This window comes from Misgurnus anguillicaudatus, chromosome 25 (genome assembly GCF_027580225.2).
Source record: "Misgurnus anguillicaudatus chromosome 25, ASM2758022v2, whole genome shotgun sequence".
Taxonomy (NCBI): Eukaryota; Metazoa; Chordata; class Actinopteri; order Cypriniformes; family Cobitidae; genus Misgurnus; species Misgurnus anguillicaudatus.
This window is the reverse complement of record NC_073361.2, coordinates 20,073,185-20,083,978: the sequence shown is the minus strand read 5'-3', so window position 1 is coordinate 20,083,978 and position 10,794 is coordinate 20,073,185. Positions and strand designations below refer to the sequence as shown.

At 35.8% G+C, this 10,794-nt stretch overlaps 1 protein-coding gene across 1 annotated transcript; it reads right to left on the bottom strand.

Annotated features, from left to right (window-relative positions):
* Nucleotides 1-546: 546 nt before the first annotated feature.
* Nucleotides 547-10,060, bottom strand: hhatlb (hedgehog acyltransferase like, b). Its single transcript, XM_055181596.2, has 12 exons — nucleotides 9,729-10,060; nucleotides 8,729-8,849; nucleotides 7,944-8,011; nucleotides 6,137-6,250; nucleotides 5,857-6,051; nucleotides 4,896-5,105; nucleotides 3,989-4,160; nucleotides 3,752-3,896; nucleotides 3,620-3,655; nucleotides 3,318-3,519; nucleotides 2,976-3,117; nucleotides 547-1,214 (listed from the first exon to the last, which is right to left on the bottom strand). The coding sequence occupies exons 2-12, from the start codon at nucleotides 8,832-8,834 to the stop codon at nucleotides 985-987; spliced, it is 1,620 nt and encodes a 539-aa protein (XP_055037571.2). The 5' UTR covers nucleotides 8,835-8,849; nucleotides 9,729-10,060; the 3' UTR covers nucleotides 547-984.
* Nucleotides 10,061-10,794: the final 734 nt, after the last annotated feature.

The following is a 10,794-nucleotide window of genomic DNA, read 5'->3' as shown; positions in this document are numbered from 1 at the left end:
TACAACCCACCCTGTCCTGTGCAACAGCTGACACATTGCCCCATGGGAGATCGGCCGCCCTAAGGGTGAGATCACAGACTACTGCATACTAACTTTTGGGATCTATGAATCACGCCTTTCTAGAAACACTCTAATAAATGCTGGGTTATTTTCAACCCCAAACACAGCCGCTGGGTTAAATTAACCTAGAAAATGTTTGTATTTGATCCATAATATGGGTTAAAACAACCCAGCATTTTGGGTTGAAACAAATCACAAGCCAACGGTTTGATTTTGTACCTTTTTGACCCAACACTGGGTTGAAAATAACCTTATGCCAATTCAAATAAATTTACAAGAGTGAAAAGGGCATAATGACATCAAAGATCATGAATGTTCTCTCAAAGGATTTTTATGCTTTTGTTGGAGTCAGAGATTAATTTAAGATCTCTTGTCATGAAGGCAGACCGTGCCAGTGACTCCATCAGATGATCTTTTAATAACTTTACCACTATCGGAAACAAGCTGATGAGTTGGTGTACAAAAGAGGAGCATAGCACACTCATGCTGAGACATACACACATATCACTCATTTATTTTTACGTCAATGTACATCACAAATTCATTAAACAAATCTTTCGTTTGTATGTTATTATTGTGATTTTCAGATAAGGACATCATTTCATATTCATGTGAATTACTTATAAGAACAATTTCCAGAATCATTTGCATTAAAACAACTAAAGTACTAAAATCAACCCACTAACTTTTGTAACTACATAGCACATATCTGTAACACCTATTATATCTATGTAAAACTTTCAATCATGTAAAAGCAGAACTTCAGACTAGCTGTTTTAAACACAGCATCTTTCCATACAGTGCTCTCATTTTAACACCCTTCTTCCTTTAGACTTTCAGACTATAACTGTCTGCTGTATTTCAAGACCACAAATATGTAATAAACCATTTAGGTGGTTACAGTATAACCGTCACATCTAAACTCTACTCTGCTTTCTCCTTGTTGGCGTCCACAGGCTGGGCAGCGGCAGCAGCATCTGTCTGGGTGCTGGGTACTGTGGTGGTGCTGGGTGCAGTGGAGGGTGGAGGAATGGGGGCAGGAGGTGGGATTGGGTCTGGATCATCGATCAGAGCTTGCCTCCTTTCTCTTTCCTTAATCATTTGAATTAGGCAGTAGGTAACAAACATGGCAGTGATGGTAGTGAAGGGAAAACCTGTCAAACACATGATTCGATTTTTACGGAGACTTTACGAAAATACAAACGTGAAAAAATACTGTAGTATACTTCTGTACAGTGATTCACAAACTTTTCAATTTGCGACCCACTCAAATATGTATAATCTATCCCGGGATCCAGCAAAATATTTTTTAAATGGAAATATGAGAAAAATCCACAATTTACCTAGTTTATAATTTAGTAGTTTTTATTTTCCTTGTCATTATAATAATGAAATGTAATTTTAGAAGTTTTGAGTAGACTATATCAAAAAAGTAGCCCTCCAGATTGTTTTATCCATTGCCTTGCTCACAAAAAGGTTGGAGACTCCTGGTGTATACTATAGTATTCTGTAGTATTAACTACATTGAATTGATAAAACTGTACACTGTAAAAAAAATTAGTGCTGGGTAAAGATTAATCTTTTTGCATAATATATGAGTGTGTGTGCTGTTATATAAATATGCACACATACATGTACGTATTTAAGAAACATTTACATGTGTGTGTGTATATATATATATATATATATATATATATATATATATATATATATATTATTATTTATTTTTTTAATATATATTTTTATATATTCTATATTATATATAAATAAAAAAGATATATAAATAAAAAATCTGAAATGGATATGTGTATGTGTGTGTGGTTATATATACATAATAATTACACACAGTATACACACACATATATTATGCAAAAAAAAATCACTTTTATTTTGTATGCAATTAATCTTTGCCCAGCACTAAACAATATTTGTTGGTTCAACTTAACTCTTTCCCCGCCATTGACGAGTTATCTCATCAATTAAGAGAAAACATTTGCATTAAAAAAATTGTTTCTGAAAAATTTTTATGTTAATCTGCAATACGTGATTATCCACTAGATTTATGAAAAAAACTGAAACCAAAACGTTATTTACTAATTTTAAACTCTGTATATGTTTTGATAATCGTTCTGACTCTGACCTCTAACAAATTCCTTCACAAAAACGCTATTATTTCAGCTTTTTGCTAAAAATTTTTTTAAAGAAAAATACCTGTAGAGTTTATAAGCAGAGAAGAAATATAATGAAACTGTTTTTCCCCATTTTGTTTTGTTTGTTTGTTTATTGTTTGTTTGAAAGCAGACGGTCTGTTTTTTATTTTATATATTTGCATGTTTATATATATATATACATATTTATTTATTTTCCTGGAAGGCATTTTGTGAAACTTTTGTGAAAATCACAAAAAATGCTGGCGTGCAACTTTTCAAAAAATTACTGGCGGGGAATGATTTAAAAAAGTAAGTTACCCGGTTGCCTTAAAATTTTGAATTGATTAAACTTAAAGATATTAGTTAACTCAAAAAACGGGTAAAAAATTTTGCGTCAACTAATACTTTAAAGTTGAATAAACTCAATTTAGGCAACTTTTTAAGTTGAAGTTGTTGAACCAACTGTTTTTATAGTGTAGTAAATACTGTAGTATACATATATATATATATATACACAACTTTACAATGGTTTGCATAAAATAATTGTAAAGTTGTGATTATTAATATGAATTTAAATATTACATTTACATTTATGCTTTTGGCAGACACTTTAATCCAAAGCGACTTATAGTGCACTACAAAGTTTAAAGTTTTTATCAGTAGGCCTATGTGTGTTCCCTAGGTTTAAATCTAGGATCTTTTGCACTGCTAATGCAATGCTCTACCACTGAGCTATATACAGGGCACTAAAATGTTATTGCTCACCTTTAAGTAACAATCTCTTGGCAACAAGGTTTGTAAAATCTAGACTGTTCAGAATCAAGATGTTGTAGAGAACAATCATCCAGAAGTTGAAGGTATTAAACACAGCCCTTATTCTGCGTGACATTGAATCGGATATTGCCATCTGTGAATGAAAGAAAACAGTTAGATTTTGGCTTCAAATATTGTACCTCCTGTAACATCACATTTAGCCACTAGAGAGCGCACTGCTTCCTTTTCATATTTGAAAGGACACATAATATCCATGCAACAAGATTGATAGCCCTTTGACTTGCATATTAAAACTACTCATATATGGTGGTCAAATTTCTTTCACATAATTACCTCAATAGAAATAAACGGCTCCATGTTGAAGAACCTGGTAGTCCATAATTCAAAATTAAGGCCAAAGCAGTTTAAGAAAGCCCAGGTGAAAACTACCCAGCTTGGTCCAAGCCATAGGGCAGCGATACCATACGTGCACAGAGACGCTATCAGCTCATTCACAGTGTTCTCATGTTTACCGCCAAGGTAGTTATAAACATATCTGTGGAGACGACAGTGTATTTAACACAACCTTACAGTAGTGTTCGATATGAAATGTTTTATAGTGAATAGTTAAAAGTTCAAGAAATGAACAAGCATACTTGCAAAGCCAGTTGTTAATTCCTCGATCAAAGTGTCTGTAAAGGAACAAATTAAACAAACACATTTTTTGTTAATTTTGATCACTACAGTTTTTAAAGAGTAAACAAATTAAAGAGCAAAGGCCTGCTTACGTCTCAGAAAACACATAAAGCATAGTGATGCATTTTGGCGGTTTGGGAGGGTCCAGATGATCCAGTCTTGACACTGTGTTTATCACCCCGAACATCACAGCAGCTTTTACCCAATCATACACCAGATTCAAGTAGGCCAATCCGACTATTCAACATAACAGAAATGGTATTAAGAGGGTGTTTTATTAGGGATAAACCCCTGTATATGTAACTAAGCACACACTAACACTTGCTTACTGAGTGCCCAGTCAGAGATGTGTTTAAGAAGCTTCATGTCACTGGGTACGGTGAGAATGTACATGAAGTGAAAGATGAACGCTACTATAGTAATGATTCCCAAATGCAGGAGGGCCTGGATGGAAATATTCCACATCTCCCCTTCCTTCCTGGTTAGGTTTGGGTTATTGGCCTGGTGGGGTCAAAGTGGAAACATTTAGATTTGCATTTATGCATTGGCAAGTGATTCAAGCTAATCATTTTATCAGTATGTGTGAATCAAACCCCACAACCTTTGCTTTGCATTGCTACATGAGCAATACACTCACCTAAAGGATTATTAGGAACACCATATTAATACTGTGTTTGACCCCCTTTCGCCTTCAGAACTGCCTTAATTCTACATGGCATTGATTCAACAAGGTGCTGAAAGCATTTTTTAGAAATGTTGGCCCATATTGATTGGATAGCATCTTGCAGTTGATGAAGATTTGTGGGATGCACATCCAGGGCATGAAGCTCCCATTCCACCACATCCCAAAGATGCTCTATTGGGTTGAGATCTGGTGACTGTGGGGGCCATTTTAGTACAGTGAACTCATTGTCATGTTCAAGAAACCAATTTGAAATGATTTGAGCTTTGTGACATGATGCATTATCCTGCTGGAAGTAGCCATCAGAGGATGGGTACATGGAGGTCATAAAGGGATGGACATGGTTAGAAACAATGCTCAGGTAGGCTGTGGCATTTAAACGATGCCCAATTGGAACTAAGGGGCCTAAAGTGTGCCAAGAAAACATCCCCCACACCATTACACAATTGCATTAAAGAAAAATTGAACAGGTGTTCCTAATAATCCTTTAGGTGAGTGTATATTGTCATACACTACATTACATCTAGAAAAACAAACCAAATTTAGTTACACACCTGAAGGTAGAATTTGTCGAAGGTCATGACGGGACCAAAGAAAAAAAAAGGAAGGTAAAAGTTGTACTTGAGAAGCTCCAAGATGCTGTAGTTTCCATCCTTCTTCTCACAGTTCTCAAGAGCGAAGCTCATGCAGCGCATGATGGTGAACCCACAGCCACCATAGTACAGGATAGGACGAAGCTCAAAAGAGCCACTAACAAATCCTGCCTGCACGACAGAAAAATACACCATTTACACCCAAGGCTGTCCATGCAATTTCGATTCTGGATATTCTGTGTCCTCCAGAGCGGCTGGTGACTGCTCTTCCGAGGGGCGCAAATTCAAAATATGTGCCATGTGTGTTGCTCGTGTTTTCAGAATATGTGTTTGTTGGGTCATGTGAACCATGTGCATCACGTGTTTTGTCAAAGTAAGTGCCTACTGCACGCGCGTCAAAACGTTTATGATAAAAGAGACCCTCACATTCACAAAATACACGCAAGACACTCCCTTAACACTAAACTCTGATTACGCATGAGATTATGCGAGTATCAGGCAAATGCAAGCGTCTTTTTTATAATAAACCCTTTATTTTGACAAGACACGTGATGCACATAGGATTACTCGACGCGCCGAACATATATTTTGAAATGACGAACCGCACACATGATGGGCTACATACATGTTGTGACGAACTTCGCATTGAGCGCCCTCAAAAAAAGAAGTCACCGGCAGCCACTGTATCGGACAAAAAATGTACAAAAAGTACACCTTTGCACCTGAAGAGTTCATAGTAGTACTTCAGTGGTACACACTGGCACCAAATATATACATATCTTTACCTACATGGTACATATTAAGACCTTTGCAAAGGGTACTGACCCCTGTGACATCTACTGTAAATTAATTTACCAAAGGCAATAACAAATAAGACATTTTAAAATATCACATGTTTCTACTTAAGTAATGACGGACGCACCTGCCAGGAAATGAAGGGCTCCATTTTAAAGGTGGCCAGTGTGGTGAGGCCTGCCGTAAAGCAGAGCCACCTGAGCTTAACCAGAGAGATGCTGTACAACAGTATACAGTGAGAGAGGATGAGAGTGACGTATGCCCAGCCCATACTGGTGAAAACAGCCAGCATACCGTACGCCATGTAAACCAGGGATCTGTACTGTGGGATGGGAGAAGATGTGACTATGGGTGCATCAGTTAAAGAGTCTATAACATCAAACGTGTCATGCATATGTATGTAGAACCTGAGGAGCCAGCATAGAGCAGATCTTGGCAAAGATCACATGACCTGAAAGAGCAAAGATGATATGATCTCTGAACGTAGAGAACCACATCATCCACTCGACATCAGCCGTATCCTGCAATACAGTAGCCAGGAATCAGTAAAGTGTCTATGATTATATTTATAGTTGGGCCAACAACGTGAAGTTAATTATTTTGTGTCTGTATGGTTCAATTAAAGGTTAAAGGGTTCAAATTTCAAAATAAATTTGCAGATTACTTGCATACATTCTCTTTTTTTGAGGACCAAGTCAAAAATTTCTGGTTTTATTTTATTTTGAAAGAATATTTGGGGGATAATTGTAAAAATGTCAATGTGGTGGGCGATAATTTGCATGCGATATTATGCGCATCTCGTCAGTAATGCCGGTTCCTTGATTAGTAGTAAATCGCCTGCTATTCAGATGGAGCGGCATTTACTACACAAAGCCGTAGTTCACTGACAAGCAGTGCCATATCGCATGCGATACGTCCGCGATAATTAATGCAAAATTGCCCAGTCAGTGATTGTCAGTGAACTACGCCTTTGTGTAGTAAATGCCGCTCCATCTGAGAGCAGTTGATGGCGATTTACTACTAATCAAGGAACAGGCCTAGTGCAGCCGATCTGTGTCAATTGGTGTAACTAGTATTTTTTTTAATGAAAATATAAATATATTCATAAAAATGTGGAATAAAATATAATCACCTAGTTTAGCGTAACATGATTTTTTTAGATACATTTTTACTAGGGCTAGGTACTGGCAAGGGCCCCACGATACAATACATATCACGATACATGGGTCATGTATCATGGTACGATACAATATGTTGCGTGTTGCGATACATTGTAGTACTTTTTCTGTCTTTTTTAAAAAAAAAGAGCTGATTTTTTTGCTTCCACACGTCGGCATTGAAAGCTGCAGGTGTTTTTACATTTTCTGCCATTTTCTCACTCCCGCTAACTTCTGAGACATTGACAGAATGGCAGTGTATGACAGACAACTGGACAGAGACAACTACAGCAGTGGCGGAGGAGGTCGTTTGAAGCAAACAGAGGGATTTGATCGTTTTTTATATCGATAATATATCGATACACTATCGTGGAAAAACGCATCGCGATAGTTAACTGTATCGATATTTTTGCACAGCCCTAATTTTAACATCATTTGTCAAAGATTATTTAGAAAACAGAGCTGTTTTCAGCATATGTCTGGACAAATATTACAAAAACGCATTAAAATTTACATTTAGAAATAACTAATAAAATATTTTACTTTAATTTGATGATTACGCTTACATGCATAAATATTTAATATTTCTTATTCTTTGGCCCAATTGGCGGTTACACCATTTGAAATTTTCAGGTCCATTCAGTCTTAACTTTCATAAAAATGGTGCAAATGTATTTTTTTATTGCATACAATTTAAATAAATACACTATGTACATTCAAATAAACCTGATACATGCTTTTAAAACAAGTTGGTTTTTTTTGTCACTGACCCAGATATATTCATGTACTGTGAAAAAAATGGTCATAAGGTGTCCATTACCATGTCACTGGGGTGGTAGTGGTACCCTTTCAAAAAGCATATATTTGCACCTAAAGTGTGCCTGTTAGTACCTCAGAGGTACATATGGGTACCAAATGTATACATATCTGTACCTGAATGGTACACACATGGACCTTTTTAAAACAGTGCTGCCCTAGTGACATCTTCAGACCATTTTCTCTGACAGAAACAGTACAGATATTTTATAGTTTAAAAGTTTGTTTAAAAGAAACTCACCATTTTTCTGCCAGAGTAGTACCATCCTGGCTGAATGCTGGTCTTAAAGGTTTTTCTGTTGGAATTTGCTGGAAATAAAGTCATATTAGCATGACATAAACTTCATCAAATACTGAATGAGTTCAAATCATCAAATGGCCCTTGTTTACATTCATGATACAATTTTCAGGTCTCTTGTGGTAAAAATAATCAATGTATTATCACCTCTAAAACATATTTCACCTAAATTCATTAAGTAGATTTATTTTTTAACCCCTTCCCTGCCACCGCCTGTCATAGAGAGTTGAATATGGTTCACTTTACACATTTTATGTTGATGTAATAATGTTTTGATTGGTTTTTACAGATGGATTCCCACAATGCCAACTCACTAATTATTATTTGGTTTGTTTTGTTTGTTTGTGGTGGTCAGGGTGAAATAAACATAGTGATCCACAATAATACCTCTCTCTCTCTCTCTCTCTCTCTCTCTCTCTCTCTGCAAGTGTTTGGTCTTTCATTCTTTGGTGTATTAATACTGAAACATGACCCCTTCTGCGTACTTTGCATAGCTTTCTACAGCTAGCTGTCTTTTCTCTCATACAATACACATGAGAACTATTTCGGTGTCCTTCTAGTAGTACAGTATAAGCATTGTGTCATGAAGTGCATTAAAAAGTGAACATTTCTGTGAAAAACATATAAGATTGACTGGACTCAACTCCTCCAGCATGAATGATGGCAGGTTTTTTGTATAGCATGACGACACATTGGCTATAGGGTAAAATGTGTTTATTTATACTTACAGCTGGACACATCAAATATCCATCTTGTAGACCAGAGCATTGCCATACACAGCACTACAATGTAAACATAGAGCTCATACCTGGGAAGAGCTGCTTTGACCCCCATTGTGCACAGGACAACCTAAATACAGAGCAATGGGGACAATACTTACAAATCATTATCAAAATACTGTTTACCTCTATATATGAAGGTCAATTGGTGCTTAAGGTTCTGCATAAAAGTATACAGTGGCTCTATACGCATTTGAAAAACTATAAGTATCTAACTATTTTGCCACTGTAGTTTTGGTAAATAGAAATCTTAACACTGTAAAAATGTTGGTTCAATATAAAAAATTAGTTACATGGTTGTCCTAAAAGAAAAAATTTATTGAGTCACAAAAAAGTTGTGTCAACTAATATTTTTAGGTTAAATTAACTTAAAATTTTAAGGCAATCAGGTAACTTACTTTTTTAAGTTAAACCAATAGTTATTACAATAGATCCATAAATACACAAAAAAATGCACCACTGTAGATTTTCTTTCTGATATATTTAATAACAAAACTTAAAACTGCTATATGAAAACCCAAAACTATTTGATCTCTCTCGAGTTTTCCACTGATCTGATTTCTATATGCAGGAAACATCTACACTATGCAGTTATTTATAGCTGGGCTATTTTCTTCAGCACTCATTGTATTGAGCGAAGCATCACACATGAATAGATCTCATTTGCATTACATCTCTAATCTTTTTAAACCACCCAAAAATTATTCAATCCCAAATCGACAGGTAATTTAAAGAAAGTTGTCCTAATTTGTTTTTGTTTGTTATTCTTTTACTATATATTGTTATACCTGAATGACTTTATATAGCCATGCAGGTAAAGTTGCATTATATCAGCCATGCTGTTAGATCAACTCTTTCTCTTATAACTGGTTAGGCCTAATAATAGGTGTTAGCAGGTCATGCGCTGCATAGCTAGTTAAGAGCTCATAGAAACACCTTTTGTACTAACCTTGAAGCTCAAGGTTTGAGCGCAGCAATGCCACTGTTACCCAAAAATGTGTTTGAATTAGTAAAAAATCCCCTTGAACCTAAAATAATCACGATAATTTAAAGAAAAGATAAGCTAATGCATTTTCTATGTCTACAAAGCTGAGGGGGCGTCAATAGGTTGCACAAACTGCCTGTGGGGCAGTTGCGGACAGTTAAAGGTGAATGGCAGATGTATTTATATTCATTTGAAGCAGCCCATGGGGCGGACCCATTGTGTTCGATAAATCAATAGAAACAGGCACTGAATATGTCCTACACAACACTGTGTAGCTTAGAACATACATGCAATGTTATGTTATTTACAACACAAACATTAAAAAATATAAACAGCCGTATGTACATTTCTAGATATTTTAAGTATCTTTTCTAGATAAAACCAGTTTGCTGTGTCTGTTAGTATACATGCTTCAAACCAATTGATGAGAAATCACCTTTTTTTGTAATACTACCATACTTTTATATATTTAACTCCTTTTTTATTTGCCTGTACTTTTCTTCTCTGTAAAAGCCGTTCTGTAAAGCACAATAAAATTACATTTGACATTGAAATGAACTTTTAAGACACAAAATACAAATTGTAGAGGTCAGGGGTCATATAGAGAAAACATGGTAGAACAGAGTCACAACTAACTATTATGTTTGCTCAGGGGAATAAGCCACAGTAAACTATATGCCACATTTAAAAGCTAACACAATTTTATGGGCACATCATGGCTACCATTACATATACAATTGTTTAATTGGTTGTTTAATGTTTTTACGCACCAGTGCAGAATTGAGCATATTGTATTAGTACATTGGCCATGTAAATGCACTCGTTGCTCATAACAGAGGGCACTATTATAATGCCTTAATATAACTATTTATTTTAGGCAGTGAGATGTTTCTCAGCCATTAAGAAAAGTCTAGAGCTCCAGCATACATTCACGTAGCTCCACACCTGTTTTTGTCAGGGTCAATGCTGTTTTTGGAGGATCTAAGCATGCGGCAACATTTATATTAGTTCAATATCTGCCTCCCTTCAC

Excerpts from the sequence above, each read along its gene's own strand:
- hhatlb (XM_055181596.2), bottom strand. The coding sequence starts at position 8,834 with ATGGGGGTCAAAGCAGCTCTTCCCAGGTATGAGCTCTATGTTTACATT. Across the intron at positions 8,012-8,728 it reads GATATTTGATGTGTCCAGCT|CAAATTCCAACAGAAAAACC; the intron begins GTAAGTATAAAT and ends CTTTATTTCCAG. Across the intron at positions 5,106-5,856 it reads AGCCCTTCATTTCCTGGCAG|GCAGGATTTGTTAGTGGCTC; the intron begins GTGCGTCCGTCA and ends TCTGTCGTGCAG.